The following is a 15,604-nucleotide window of genomic DNA, read 5'->3' as shown; positions in this document are numbered from 1 at the left end:
TTAATTATACTGGATTAAGTCAATGGAGTGTGAAAGTCTGGAAAAATAACAAAAAAAACTCTTTAATTCCACAAAAGAGAACAGGAAGTATTTTTATTAGCTAGGTTTAAAAACAGAATTATAGTCCTGGCCAGGTGGCTCAGCTGATTGGAGAGTCGTCCCATACACCAAAAGGTTGTGGGTCCCATCTCCAGTCAGGACACATGGCTAGGTTCCAGGTTCGATCCCCAAACAGGACACATACGGGAGGCAACTGATCTATGTTTCTCCCCCCCGCCCCCGCCACTCTCTAAAAATCAATAAAAACATATCTTCAGGTGGGGATTAAAAAAATGTTTTTTAAGAATTATAAACATTAACAACGTATGTTTTAGAAGTCACTAGTGAAATGAAAACTAGAATGTTCACCTTCAAAATCATCATCGATGCTATAAACAAGGCAGATCATCGGAAGGTAAAAGGTCAGAGACGAAGGAAGCATAAAAGCACGGAAAGCGTAAAAGATGAGGGCAGTCGTCAGACCAGACAGATCCTAACAACGAAGAAAAGCTGCCTGATTTCCCCTTGTAGAGCCCCAGCCCCAGATCTCACTAAATGAGACCCAGCTGGAGGCACCTGCAAACCAAAGACTTTAAGTCTGTGCGAAGATTCTGCCACCAAATTTGAGAGGAACCAGGTGAGCTGCAGGATCACATTCCAGGTAGAATGTAAGTGAGAAAGGATTCCACGCGAGGGGTAAGAAATAATGAGGAAAGCATTTCACATGCGAAAACAGCAACAAGCCTAAGGACATGGGAGGGGAGGCAATAACGCTAAAAACTGTGAGCACAGTAGAAAGCATTGTGCAATTTAAATACATGCATCGGGGCTGGTTATTAAAACGACTAATGAAACCCGGGGAAACTCTGTCAAATGTAAGTTTTTTAAATGTGGCAAAATAGGACAAACGTTAAAACAAGAACTGAGCTATAACAGATGTGTTACTCAACTTAATCTGCATGAAGTGCCCGTTTTGCGTCAATGTTTTGGATTTTTTTTTAAACCCTAAGAACCCACGACGCATAACTGATCATAAAACTGATCGTGTCCGTGATAGTTTTGAAAACTATACTAAGATGGCCATCAAAAGTAAAAAATTTAAAACTAGGATTGACCTTAACTATTACAATAATCCCCTCCCCTGTTCGGTACCTTGACCTGAGCCTCAGAGATAAATTCTACTTTTTAACCAGAAAAATAATTCTGTTAGAGAAACTGACTCACACACAGAAAATATTCAAAGCCACTACAATTCATTCCCGAACGATCACCGGTTCTCAGGTCCTGACAGAGGCAGGCAGAGCGCTCGGCTGGAGCGGATCCGCGGCCCGGCGGCCTCCCCAGGAAGCCGAGGGCTGCTCGAGGGGGCGGCCTAATAATAGGATCCACCCCGTCAACAGCTTCAGGAGGCTCAGACGAGCATTTTTAAAGACCACAAAGGCATTTGAAAAAGTTCACCACCACCTCCGAAGACAAAATTTAACAAAGGGAATGCAAAAATAATTTCTGAACAGGCTGAAGGGGATCCTAAAATAAGAGCCGGTGTTAATATTGTAATTAGTGGAGACATGCTAGAGAGAGGCACTTGAAAATCAGAAGCAAAACAAGGACACCTGACTTAGCACCGTTATGACATTTTAGGACCTGGGGCAAATGCGAGAGGACACGACACGACGAGGAAGAAGAGGGACACATCAGAAATGAAGACGGGAACTGCCGTAGTTCACAGCCGATGCTTGATCGGCCAGCAGCAAAAGCAAGCGTATCGACTAAAATCACGGATGCAAGAGATGCATCTGGAATAATCAATGGGCTGCATTTCTACACACAAATCTGGTTAGAAAATACGCAAGACAAAGAAATGCCAGTCACCACGGCAACAACCTGCTGTCACCACCATCATTAAAAACGCTCCAAAGGCTGCACCGAGCAAAAGTGCGTGATTTCTGAGAGTGAAATCTCCCACCCTGGCCACATCGCACACGTAGACGGTAAAACCCTCTCCCGAGTGGAGCCTGAGGTCCCATCCCTGAGTGATGCCCAAAGACCAAGAAGCCACTACGAATATTATCAACGGCAGCGACAACACTGCTGAGCGGTGGCCCCATTCAAAGGTGAGAAAACTGAGGCTCACAGAGGTTCCGATCACGAGGAGCATGTGGGCATACGGTGCACCTCACGCAGACTGTCAGGAGCAGGCCTGGGGCCGACATCCTTGTCTGGGTGGCAGATTCTAGAGCCTGGGGTCTTCTGTGCTAGGCCCTATGCTAAGCAGCTTAGAATCCTTACTTCATTCAACCCTCATAAGGATCCTACCAAGTGAATGCTCCCATTCCACAGATGGTGAAACTGAGGCTCAGAAAAGGAAGTGACTGGCTCCGGGTCCTTCAGTCAGGTCTGGCTGACTTTATCAGCCTGGATCCCTGTCCTCACCCAGCAGATGGGGCTGGCCTTTTCTGAGCTCCCACAGGTCGCCGCAAGCTCTTGGGTGTGTAGGTGTCGCTCAAAGCATGACCCGCTCCCAGCTCCCTCCCTGCCTGCCTTGGTCAGTGTGCTCTGGTCAGTGTGCCCAAGAGGCTGCTCCTACTCCTGACTGACTGACACTCTAGTCACCCTGGGCGGGCCTGAAGTCCCAAGCTGTGCTCAATACCTCCTGGCAGGTCTCTGACTCAGTTTCCCCTCTTGTTTCAGCCAGCAGGTAATGGCTGTCTGGCTACGACTCTGTAGGGTTCACTCTTCTGAGCCTCTGTTTCCATAGCTATGCAATGGGGGAAGTGAGAGCAGCCCCCCATTGGGTTACTGTGAGGATTAAGCTGAGCATTTAATCCTGGCCCTCGTAGGTCGTCTGGAAATTTACTGTGCCTCTTCCAGAAAGAACACACCGCCTGTCCCCTCTGCAAGCCACCAGCCCAGTGGGGGAACAGACTCAGACGCGGGAAACGAAGCTTGGGGGTGAGCTGCTTACACCCATCTGAGCTACAATGGAGAAGGCGCACCCCCAACCTGGCCCATCTCCCTGCCTTCTGGTCCCCTCCAGGTCATAAAACACAAATGAGGAGAGCTCTGCAGGCGGAGCCACATCAGAGGCCTCTCCCCGGGACACACAGGGAGTCCCTGAACTGCTTCCTAATGGTTCCACTGTCCAGCTCACAGCTTCAGGCCTGGACTCGTGTTCTCATAGCAGACACCCTCCAATTCCTCAGATTCCTCGGTCAAGGTCACATGGGTGAACCCGCCCCTCCTCCGCCCCTCCCCCTATCATAACCCTGCGGGAGAAGGGCTCAGATCAGGCTTGCGAACTTGTCCGAGGACCCGAAGGACTGGGGCTGCCTGCTGCTCCCTTTGCAGGACTCCACCCCAGGGCCACGCTCAATTCTGGGAAAGGGTCTCACCCTCCAAACCTGATACAAGACACTGGGTGGGCAGGCCATTCACCGAGCTGCTCTACTCACTTCACAGTTTTGCTTCGGGCACAGCTCCCTCTAGGTGTCTGAAGCAAAGCCCACCCCAGAGCCAGCCCCACCCAACACTTGTCATCACAAATCCAGGCACCCCTGGATATGGATGCCCCAGAAAAAATCTGAAACAAAGCTTGGACCCCCGGGACCACCCACACCTACTGACCTTCTTGGTGTAGCCCATGGCCTTCAGGACAGAATGATTCAAGGTCTCCAGGGAGGCCAAGACGTCCTCATAGTCCCCCATGTGGTCCACAAAGTAGTCTGGGGGAGGAGGGAGCAAAGGTCAGGGGTCATAGGAGGATTCTGCCCCTCTCCCCAATCCTACCTGTGTCCCCCATTCCATCTCCCCACACCTCTTGGTCCCTGCATAGCCTAGCTGGGTACCTACCACACAGCTCCTTGGTGTCCACGTGGCTGCAGACAGAAAGAACAAGGGGGACTCAGAAGCTGGCCTGTCCCATCCCCCTGCCCTCCCTCCACAGCGTGCATGGCCCATGCAGCTGGTACTCTCTCTTCATTCCATGCTCTGGCACCATGAGCCCCACTTCACAGGTGAGGGTGCAGCGGGGAAGTGACACTGACCCCTCCAAAGGACCGAGCAGGGATCGTATGCACCTCTGTCTGTCTGACCCCTCACCGCACCACCCACCCCGTTTCCTCTCCCAAAGTCTGCTGACTGCATCATGAGCAGATGGGACCACAAATGTGGCTAAGGCAAGGCCCAGGAAAAGGGAGGGGAAAGGAATGGGGGACATGACTAAAACAACTCTCGGGTGACACCGGGCCCCAGGCATTCCTGCCTGCTGGGGCCTGGGCCAGGGCCCTTGTTCTCACCCTAGCCCAGGGTCTGCACGCCCTTCCTACAGCCTGGATGGAGAAGGGTCCTGTCCTTCCTGGAAGGAGGCTGAGCACCAGCACCAGCCACGCAGGCGCAGCCTTGGAACACAGGTGCGACAGAGGAGTGTGCCCAGTGGGCGCCCAGGGACCCAAGCATCTGCAGGTTCTGAAACCTTCACTTTCTGGGCTCCAGGTCCTTCACTGAGAGAGGACTGGCCTAGAATAGTGTGTGCTCCACCCAACCCAGGTTCAACCAGATGCTTCTGGGAAAAAGCTCCTGTAGCCAATTAAATTGGGTTCAGAGGCTTTGCAAGCTGTCCTGGAGGTTCCCTAACTTGCATGTCATAGGAAAGGTTCCGACAAGCCCTGCAGAAAGGAGGCCTGCTTAATTGTGCTTAAATTAGCATTTCACTGATCTTTCCGATCCGCGTGAACTGTTTTGGACAGAAAGCCTACTTAGCATCCCCAGGAGCGAATGTTTACAGCTCCCACTCTGGGGAATGCTGGAGAAAATTCTCCTAAAGGTCTTGAGAGTTCTGGCCTCGTCAACGGTGAGTCCTCCCGGCTCCCCAGTCACCACTCTCATGGTTAAATGCTCACACCTGCACCTCTCTCCCCCCACCCAGCTGGCCCAACACAAAAGCACCAAATGAAAGGGATACCCAACAAGCCTCAGCCCTTTCAAAGCTCCCCAGGGGCTGCAGGAACGCCTCAGAAACCTCGCCTGGATCCAGACACAAAGCCGTTCTCTGGAGTCTGCACTAGGAAGCTGCTTGTTTCAAGTGGCTTCCCTGGACCATGACACCCACTCCACCTGCCCCCCCCCCCCCCCCCCCCGGTCCCCGCCTCCAGGACACTCTCAGCCCCAACCTCTGCTCCAGGCCACCACTGTGCTGGGTCCCTCGCAGATGAGCCTGGGGGCAGCTCCTTGTTCCAACCATCTCTAGCCTGTCTCAGGAAACCCTAACTTATCAAATCTGCCCCACGCAGCCCCCCAGGAACCTCATCCCAAAGTGTGGGGTGAAGGGGGCTCATCCTGCTTGGGGAACCCCAAGGAAAGAGAAAAGGTGGAATTAAGGTTGGGGCAGGGTCGGGGTACACATGAATGGAATTTGCTCTTGATTCAAGGATGGGCTAGGGCAAGAGTTTTTGGTTAATTCTGAGCTGTGGGTTAGGGTTATGCTAGAGTTGACGAAAAGGTTTAATTAGATAGAGTTAGAAGTGGTGTTCAGATTAAGAAGTAGAGTTATGGGGGAAAAAAAGCACAGGGAATGTAGTTGATAATATTGCAATAACTATGGATGGTGCCAGGTGGGTACTGGAAATATTGGGGCAAACACTCTGAACTATATGATTGTCTAACCACTATGCTGTACACCTGAAACCATACAAAATAATATTGAAAGTAAACTAATTAAAAGAAAAGAAAGAGAGTTAGGATTAGCATATGGTTAGTTTGGTTTCGGATGGGATCCGGTGAGGTCAGGATGACAGCGTTAGTTTTGGGGCCTGGAAAAGTACCAGGCGCTGGGTGAGAACTGGGCTGAGTCAGCAGAAGGGTGACGTGACCATCAATGTCCCTTCACCATCCAGTGTATATTCTACAAAATCTAGGGTCTCTCTCTGCTTAGCCATGTGTGCTCAGAAAAGACCACTTGCCAACGCAGTAGCAATCTGCCCACTCCCGGAATCGCCCCAGCCGGCGGGGCCTCTGACTTCTGGATTAATGAGTTGAGGGACTGCAGGGCCCCTGCCCCTCCAGGGGAGTGGACAGGGGAATGACCCCTGGGGGAGAAGGGAGGTGCCTCCTCCCGGACCCACAGGGTGCGCTGCTCCAGTGCCCGGGACTCAGCTCACTTGGTGTTGTCAGAGTCGATCGTGTGGAAGAGATCCTCCAGTTCTGTCTCGTTGAGGACACCATCTGCAAAGAAGAGCTGGAATTCCTCCAAGGACAACTTCCCATCGTCTGCAAAGAAGGGACGAAGGAAGAGAGCAGCTGGTGTCTGAGCGACGGGACATCCCCAAATCCAGACAATTCCCCAACTAACAGATAAACCCCATCCAGCAAATCTCTGCCCACCCAGCTAATTCCCAAATTAACCAGTAAACTCCAGTTCACAGAGAATTACTGACTCATTCAGCAAATTCCCAAACCAATAAACCAATACCAACACCTATTTAGAAATAATCCTCAAACCAACAAACACAAGAAGTAGCTAGTCTGCTGGGACTCGCTCTGCAGGTATTTATTTAACAAACAGAGAGCACCTGCTCCCTGCCAAGGAATATTTTCTCATCTGATCCACCTGACCACCTGGGGCAGGCGCTATTTACAGTAGAGCTACAGTGGGAAGAGGCAGGTCCAAAGCCAGGCAGTCTGATGACCACTCTCTCTCCCCCTTCCAAATACCCGGGTAATCTCCCCACACTTAAATTACCTTCAACGCCAGTCCCCACATCCCGATTTTGGGATAAGAAGGAACCCTCTCCACTGTGCCCCATCCACTCGGCAAGCTTCAGGCCCAAACCTGCGAATGGTCTGACGTGTGACGGTTACCAACAGTTGGCACGGAGTTCTCACCATGCCACAGATAGGGCCTTAAAGATGCCAAACCAGGAGGGAGGAGGTACCTGACCTGGGCCCAGCGCTGGCCCGCCCTGCTTGGGGCTGGGGGCTGTGGCTCTGGAATGGGGAGGGGGTGGGGCTCTGGAAGAGGGGCACCACAGCTGAGGCATGCCACCTGCCCCTCCCTCCTCCTTCCCTCCATCGCCTCTCTCTCCACTTGCAGTCGCCCTGGCACCAGCATCTGGCAGGGACGCCTTCTTGGGGGCAGAGGGGCCACTGAGGGGGAGGCTCACAGCAGAACCCCAGCGACTCCAGGAAACAGTCCTCAGGCTTCCACCCTCAGCTCCTCCCACCCGGGCACAGCTGCTGAGCAAACTCCGCAAGCTGGTCTCCACCCCTCCGCAGCCTTCACCCCTCTCAATCACCTCACAGCCCGTCCTGCTCGTCTTAAAGGAGCCCTGGCCACGGGCGGCAGTGGGAGTCAGGGCGAGTGGCAAGCTAACGACACTTCTCCCAGCCCCTCCATGCAGAACCCCCTTCCGTGACTTCCAGCCAGTCCACACGGCACCTCTGTGTGGATTAGAAAGAGATGCCCTTTCCTGGTTGGGGGTGGGGGACGTGGCCCAGCGTTAGGGCACGTGGGTTGCGAGCGAGTGGAGGGCAGGTTGGATCTGAGGCCCTCAATTCCTTCAGGAAATTGCCCCTGTGCAGGTCACAACCTGCCTACTTGAGCCCAGAGCAAAGTCATTCTTACATGTTAAAAACTCTGGAGCTTCTATCTCTGCCCCCGGCAGCTCTGCGTGGGCTCAAAGTAGGGCTAAAGGACAAGCTCAGGGGACGGAGACCCTCGCACCCTGTCTTGACTGCCCTCCACCTGTCATCCAGTACCAGGGGCAAGGGGAGAGAGAGTACTGACATGTGAGCGCACAGGCTGCTTTGGGGGCTGGGTCCCAGGATGCCTCCACCATCGGGGTTCAGGTGTCAGCGTTCCAGAGGGAGAATGAGTTTGCAACTTTCCAAAAATAAGAGATCCCCAAACACCCACACAGAAGACCCAGAAACCAACTACAAAACGTACTCAACACCGGATACCAGCTGTGAAACGCATCAACTCTAAGCTGCGGCTCTCTGTCGTCTGGGCAAGGGGAGATTTCCCAAGTTCTGTTTGGTAAGATTGGTGATAAAAACCAGCAACCAGAGCCCGGCCGGCATGGCTCAGTGGCTGAGCATCGACCTATGATCCAGGAGATCACGGTTCGATTCTCCGTCAGGGCACAAGCCCGGGTTGCGGGCTCAATCCCTGGTGTGGGGCGTGCAGGAGGCAGCCGATCAATGACTCACCATTGATCTCTCTCTCTCTTTCTCCCATCCTCTCTCTGTAATCAATAAAGACACATTTAAAAACAAAACAAAAAAAGCCCAGCAACCATGTGCAGAATCAGGACAGACACGTGGGGCTCTTACTGCGTACTCACTAATTCAGTCTTCACCACATCCCATGGCGCGGAAGTACCATCACCCCCATTTTACAGAGCCATAAACTGAGGCACAGAACAGTTAAGGGATATGCCCAAGTCCCACAGCTGGAGCTCAAACCCAGGCCATCTGGGTCCTGAGTCCTGGCTCTCACCAACGTGGGGCAGGGGCTTGTGGTGAGACCTCCAGCGACAGGGCGACATGGAAACACTGAGGCTAAGTCCGGCGGCGGTGGAAGTGGCTCCGATTAGTTAGTCATGTCTGTCACGAGCACAGCTGGGAGTCTCCCTGCCTGTCTGGTGCCTCCGTCCAGTCTGCACTCAGGAGCGCAGGCAGGGAGAGGCCCGCCAGGCCTCCGAGCACAAAGCCCTCCCAGCTGACATTTACCTTGACTATCCCACCGCAGCCCTAATGAACCCAGATCAGCTAATGAGGGACGCAATCTCTCCAACCCAGGCCCCGGCCCAATTAAACCAATGGGCCTGGCACCTCCACCCAGCGGGCCATCGGCAGGTGTCTTCACTAATTAGCATGAGCTCAGCCTCTTGCCACAGTGACCTTTCAAATGCCAGAAGTCTGCGTCCCTGCAGAGAAATGCGGTCTGGCACCTGCCGCCCTCCACCCTCTGGGTTTCATACCCCAGGCTGCCCCTCGGAGCTCTGCCCAGACTCCATCTCTGTGAAGAAGTCTCTGTCCTGGAGCCACCAGGATGCGCCAGACAGAGCCCATGCTCCTGTAATCCTCAGGCCTATTCCCTTCCAACCCTCAGCCCAGGGCCCAGCTTGAGACCACACTCCATCTTCTGCCCCTGGCATCTTACTCCGGTGGATGCCCAGGGAGGGCCAGCATCCACCTGTGTTCAACAAGTGTGTGTATGTGCCTTTGTGTGTCTCTATCTGCATCTACACCCACACTCACCCTTATGAGCACACTACTCCCATCCCCGCCCACACATTTTCAATTTGTGCTGGGCTAAATCCAAACCTACTGGCCCCTCCCCAACTGAGGCTCTGCAGCCTGCCACTTGCCCTCTGGAACCCTTGCTACTGTCATCTGTATTAAGGGGGACGGTGCTTCCTATCCCACTAAGAGCAGAGTGAAGACCACATGAGGAGGCCCATGAGTCTTCATGCTTAGGTGCTATGGCCGTGGGCAGCCTGCACCGGCCTGTGGACACCTGCTGACAAACCAAGGCCATTTGCCAAGGTGCTGGATACTCCTCAGCTGGTTCAGGGCTCACTGATCCCCCACAGTGAGCCAGAGCTCCGCTCTCCATCCTCATGACAGCCCTCAGCTGGGGACTAGTTTCATCATCCGCACTTACAGATGGGGAAACCGAGGCATGAGAGTTTGGGGCTGGCCTGAAGTCACAAAGACATCCTCTGTGACAGAGGAGGGGCCACGCCTCCCTCCCATAGGCTCCACATCCCATACACATTAACCTTGGTGACAATCCCCCACGGCCACTTAGCAGTGGATAGAAAAACTCGAGGCCCCAGAGGAGGAGCGGGCTGGGCCTCTGTGGGGGCTGCAGGAGTGAAGCTGAGGGTCCCGCAGCTGTGCTCAGGGGGCGGAACCATGCATGGCCTCTGACTGGGAACAAGCAATGGAGACGAAAGCCCATCTGTGCCTGGAGACCAGGGTGCCACCCACTACGCACGCACACATGCACAACCCCACGTCCACTTGGACGCACACACTCCCACAGCACGCATGGAGACCGAGCCAGACACACTGCTGCACCCCAGGGCTACACAGCTGCACTCTCGCCCATGAATAAATTCATCACCTAAATCTACAGGCATTTACCCAGCATCTCCTGTGTGCTGGGCGCCGGGCCCACGACAGGGACAAGCCCCTTAAGCCCCTTCTCTAATCTCTTGTCCAGGCCGCGATGCCACCACCATTTCCCGAGCCCCACTGAACTGCCCCCCCATCCCCTTCCTTTCTCCTTGCTCCATATGGAATTGCTCTGATGGTCTTCTGTCCCAAGAGGCCTGGGAGGGGCCATCGCTCCCAGGGATGGGGGGCAAGAGGTGGAGACCCCTGGACACTGACTTCCAGCCCTGGCCTGTGCACCACCTCCCATCCCCCAAGGCCTCAGTTCCACCCCCAACACTACAGGGGCAGGTCAACAGAAACTCCCAGGGATGGGGAGAAGGGGTGCTGAGACCCAGGCTAGAGCTGCTACCTTGAACTCCAGCCTACGAAGGAGGGGCTGGGATCTGATGCTTCGGGGCCTTGAGGGGCAGACACCATCTGGTCCCCACTTTTCCCCGGCACAGGCCTTGATCCTTAATCAGCATTTTTTCGATAAATGAGCAAATAAACACTGAGCACTGTTTAATTTTCTCTAAAAACATCTATCCCCACATCTCCATTTTCCCAACAGCCTAGGGAAGCAGACAGGTTAAGTGTTATCACCCCACTTTACAGATGGGGAAACTGAGCCCTGGGCCTGTAGAGTCGTGCTGGGCCCGAGAATAACGACTACAGTACAGTGGCGCCTCGGTTTTCTAATGTAACCCATTCCGGAGACCGTTTGAGGTCTGAAATGTTCAAAAACCAAGGGATCCACAGCTGACAGCTGGGCCTCAGGATCTTGCCCTCAGCGGAAGCCGCGTGGCATGTTCGACTCTGGAGGCCTGTTCGAAAACCGAAGCATTTCCTTCTGGGTGTACGGCGCTTGTAACCCGAAATGCTCATCCACGGAGATGTTCGAAAACCGAGGGGCCACTGTGTTTATAGGAAGCTGTACCGCTGTTCCACCTGCGAGGCTCAGGTGCGCCTCAGCACACGTGGTTATCCACGTGCAGAGCGGAGCCTTTCCAAGCGGCCCGAGGGGCGTGTCAAGCGTCCTGTGGCAAAACAGTGCCCAGCTCACGTTGTTGGGGAGGCTGTGGGATGTGGGGGAAGGGGTGGGCATCTGCGGCAGAGCCTCAACTACCTTCACGCAGCTGGGCTACCCTGGGCAAATCACTTAACCTCTCTGGGCCACTACAAAGTTGACAGAACACAGGATGCAGCACCAACTGCGTGAGGCCACTGGGAGAAGCAAGTGTGCCAGGCCCTGTGAAGGGCCTAAAGTGCTGCTGGGGGCTTCCTTAAAGGGTGGCCCCCACCTGGGCTGCCCAGGTCCAGCCCACCAAGCATCTACCATGAGCAAGACATCTTGGCATCACAGACATCAACTCACAGAATCCTCCTGGCATCCCAGCTATGTAGGAACTAAGGGAGTCCCACTGCACAGAGGGGAAACTGAGGCACAGAGTAGAGCAAGGGCGTGGCCTTCAGACTTCAGAAACCTATACTCTTAACCTTTAGGCTCAAGGTCATCCAGTCCCTACCCCTCATTCAGGGGCCAGCATGGGAGGGGAACTCACCATTTTTGTCCGCGCGGCGGAAAATCTGCAGAGAAGAGAGGGTGGTTGTCAGCCCTGGAGAGGAGCAGGCGCCCTCCAGCGGCTCCTGACCCGGCAGAGATCCCACTCCTCCCCAGGTGGCCTGGGAAACTGAGCCCCCTCGTTCTCCCTCCCCAGGGAGGGAAGCCCTGGGGCTGGCGGGGGAGGGGGGCCTGCAGGCAGAGGCCCTCCCAGCCACCCTGGCGGAAGCAGCGCCCACTCTCCCTTCCGCGCCGCCAGCCTCCCACAGCCATGCTGACGGAGACATTCGCTCGAGAGTGGACGGACACTCTGGCTCACACTGGCCACATGCTTGGGGTGCACTCCCAGAGCCATCGGTCCACGGGGCTTCACCCACTGTCGCACTAGTCGCACACTCAGAATCTGTGTCCCATGGACGCAGCCACAGGCCTTACACCCTCAGACCCCTCCACGGAGGTTGGGTTAAGTCTGAACAGAGGCTATGGGAACCTCGAGGCTCGAGGCTGGACAACTGGACCAGCCACAGGCAGGACGGGACTTTGGGGTGCAGGAGTGACCAGAAGCAGGCTGACAGGAGCCCAGAAAACCAGTTGCTGCATCAGGCAGGAATGGGGAGGGGACAGCCCATGCCCCCACCCCACAACCCCAGCCTGAGCTTGGAGGCCAGATAACTCCCCCTCCTGGTATTTTGGGGCGAGGGAAGCCATGCTGATGGGAGGGGGAGGAGGCACCAGAACCTCTGACCATCCCACCTCTGGTCCTTCCCTTGAAAAAAGGACAGATGCTCACCACCCCCACCCCCACCCCCGCCTCCAAGCAATGGGGCAAGCACCCATTATCAGGCACCTGGGGCTGTGACAAACTGAAGCAGCAGCTCAGGAGGGCTTCTCAGACATCCCCCCCCTTCCTTAGCTGAACCCTGAGTCCAGGCTACTGGGCAGGAGCCACCGTGGCTGGGGCAGAAAGGGGCGCAGTTATCAATGCACCCCAGGCCCTCCTCAAAGCCTCAGCTTGGGCTCCCCAGGTTCCTTGAGGCTGGGGTCCCACCCTCAGGTGCCTGCTCTGGGCCTGAGTGTTAAGTGAACGACATGACCACATAATATGTCTCCAGGAGTCTACATGCGCACTACGCCCCCACCTCTGCGCATCAATCCATTTCACAGACAAGAAAATGGAGGCTCGGGGCCCTCTTGCAGCGCTCGAGGACCCTGGAGCCCGCCTCCTGCAGGGTTAGAGGAGACCATCAGGAGGGGCTGGGTGAAGCTTCCCTGCAAGGGCGGGCCAGTGACTTCAGCCTTAAACTGGGCTGAGGTCTTGAGAGAGATGGTCCAGTGTGTGTCGGGCTGTGCCACGTGTGAGTGCGTGTTTGGGGGCGCCAGGACTGCAAGCACTCCCCGCAAACTTCCCCTTCCCCTCCCTGCCCAGCCCTCTCTGCCCAGAGCCAGCTGTGGGCTCCAGGAAAGGAGAGAGGAAATCCAGGCTCTTGACACTCACAGGGATGTGTGGCTCCTGTGCCCGCGCGCACACACATACACACACACATCCCTCCCAGAAACCCACCACACACACGCAAAACACCCCCACCGCCCAGCCAGGGGCCCTCACCGGGACAGGCACAGCCCACCCCATGCTGTCTATCCCCGGGGGCCTGGGGTGGCGGGAAGAAGCCCCTCCTGCACCTTCTCCTAGGGCTCCGCAGGGCAAGTCCCCCAGGTGCCACCCACCCTGCAGGCTCTCCCTCCCACCAGGGGAGGCGGAGGTGGGGGGCTTCCCAGAGGTGGGCAGTCTGAGCTCCAGAGAGGATGGGGTGGTGAGTAGAGGGAGGCGGGGTGGGGTGGGGTGGGGAAGGGAATGGACAGCGGGGACTGGGAGCGGCAGGGGTGGTGATGGGGGAGCTCGGAGGGGTCCAGGCTCAGTGCCCCTGGGATGGTTCCACCTCTAGGGAAAGGAGAGGCAAGAGAGAGGTGGGTGGGGAGTGAGTGGGCTTTGCTTTCAAAGAGGGGGCGGCGGGGTGAAAGGGCCTTTCGTTGGGGATGAGACTACAAGGGCTGGGGTCTAGCCAGGAAGAGAAAGGTGGGCTCAGGGAAGTAGCAACTCAGGCAGGGACCCAGGGTGGAGAGGAGGGGGTCGGGGGGGCCAGGGGCTCCCTCCTGGGGAGGAATGGGGGTGAAGGGTGGTGTGCAGAGCTGGGGGAAGATGGGCATTTGGCCAAGATAAAAGTATGGGGGGGGCGGTGGAGGGGGCTCCAGGATCCCGGCTCCGTGAAGGTGGGAATCCCGAGAAGCTGAGGGAGGGGGCTGAAAGAGGGGGTTCGTCCTGGTCCAGGGACGAGACTAGACCCGGGACGAAACAGGACCGGGACGGAGACCGACCGGAACCAGGGGCTGGGGGCTGGCGCCCTGGGACCAAGAGGCGCGGGGTGCGGGACCTGCTCCGCGCTGCCGAGGGGGATGGGCGCGGCGGGGAGCCCCCTGAACAGGGGCAAGGGGGCCTCGCGGGTCCCGGAGGCGACGAAGGAGAGCAGTGTCGGGGACTCCCCGTGGGAGGGGGGCTTGGGGCCCCGGCCCGCGCGTACTCACGTCCAGGATGACAGCGGTGCCCCCGCGCGGCGAGGCGGGGCCCGGACGGGGGCCGGGGTCCGCGGCGGGGCCGGCGGGGGCGTCGGGGACCAGCGGCACCCGGGGCTCGCCCATCCTGGCGCCCACCCAGCGCAGCAGCCCGCCCAGCGCCCGGCCCTGCGGCGGCGGCTCGCGGAGCAGCCTGTGCGCGCCGGCCCTGCACAGGCGCGCCGCCCGCTCGCACATCGCGCCGCGCCCGCCGCCGCCGCCCGGAAGCCCGCCGACCCCCGCCCTCGCGCCCGGGCCCGCCCCCCGCGACCCCTCCCCGGCTCCGCCGCCCGCGCCGCCCCGCCCTCCCTCCCTCTGCCCCCGCGGCTGCGGCCGGCGCGGGGACGGGCCGGCGCCCGGGGACGGGCGGGGAGGGGCGTGGGCTCCGCCCGGACCCCGAGCCACGTGCCGCGTGTCCGACTCCCCTCCCCTGGCGCCGGGCGCGGCGGGAGGGGGCTGCCCGCGGGGGCTGAGCTGGGGGCTGAACCGGCCCGGCCTGGGAGGGGGCTTCCCAGGAGGCGCGGGGCTGGTGGGGGTTTGGCTGCGGGAGGGGGGGTCCCTGGGGGTTTTCCCCTCGAAGGACTCCCGTGCCCCCTCCCCGCAATGTCCCCCGGCCCGGCCCTCGGCGCCGCTGCAGGGCCCGCGCGCCCGGTCTGACGAGCCCGGAGCGCCCTCTGCCGGCTCCGCCTGCCGGGATCGGTGCCCACTCGCAGGGCTTCCACCACTCCCGGGGGCACCCTTCTGTTGGCATGAGGCTCCCTCAGACCTCCCCGCCCCGATCCAGTGTTTGCCCCAGAACACCCTCTTCCCCTCACACTCAAAGCTGGGTGCTAGGCCTTGGGTCCCAATAATGGGCAAAAAGGATGGGGGGTCTTGGCCTCCTGGAGCTTACATGGGAGTGGGCAGAGCCAGATGCTGGATAGATTCCACAAATAAATGAACCATTAAAACGGAACTGCTATGAAGCGATGGCACCTTGGGCCATGAGCTGGTAATTTGCCCTGGTGCCCATGGAGGGGTTTTTATCAGAAAATGCTGCTTAGAGGAAGTAATTCTTATGCTGAGTGGAAAGAGGAAGGGTTAAACAAAGGAGGGGAAAGTGGGTTACAGACCTGCCTGTGCAAAGGCCCTGTGGCAGGTGAAGGAAGCATGGTAAGCGTGAGGCGCTGCAAGGGAGAGTGGGGGGGGGCTTGGAAAGTATCCCCAGCACCCCATTCCTCACACACACCCTCTCCT

General features: G+C 57.3%; 1 protein-coding gene across 3 annotated transcripts in view; it reads right to left on the bottom strand.

Annotated features, from left to right (window-relative positions):
* The window catches only part of NECAB2 (N-terminal EF-hand calcium binding protein 2), a 28,760-nt gene extending 14,156 nt beyond the window's left edge, over positions 1-14,604 (bottom strand). For 2 of the 3 annotated variants that reach the window (XM_081118909.1, XM_081118910.1), the window contains exons 1-5: positions 14,342-14,604; positions 11,763-11,787; positions 6,195-6,303; positions 3,889-3,914; positions 3,664-3,761 (exon numbers count right to left, since the gene is read on the bottom strand). In XM_081118909.1, coding sequence (XP_080975035.1) covers positions 3,664-3,761; positions 3,889-3,914; positions 6,195-6,303; positions 11,763-11,787; positions 14,342-14,566 — 483 coding nt within the window. In that variant the 5' untranslated portion in view covers positions 14,567-14,604. Of the gene's footprint in view, positions 1-3,663; positions 3,762-3,888; positions 3,915-6,194; positions 6,304-6,775; positions 6,869-11,762; positions 11,788-14,341 lie in introns of those variants that run through there. The other variant, XM_081118911.1, reaches the window with a different exon arrangement.
* Positions 14,605-15,604: the final 1,000 nt, after the last annotated feature.

Source organism: Miniopterus schreibersii, assembly GCF_964146895.1.
Source record: "Miniopterus schreibersii genome assembly, chromosome: 18".
Taxonomy (NCBI): domain Eukaryota; kingdom Metazoa; phylum Chordata; class Mammalia; order Chiroptera; family Miniopteridae; genus Miniopterus; species Miniopterus schreibersii.
The sequence above is the reverse complement of the archived record's forward strand: the minus strand, read 5'-3'. Positions and strand labels throughout refer to the sequence as shown.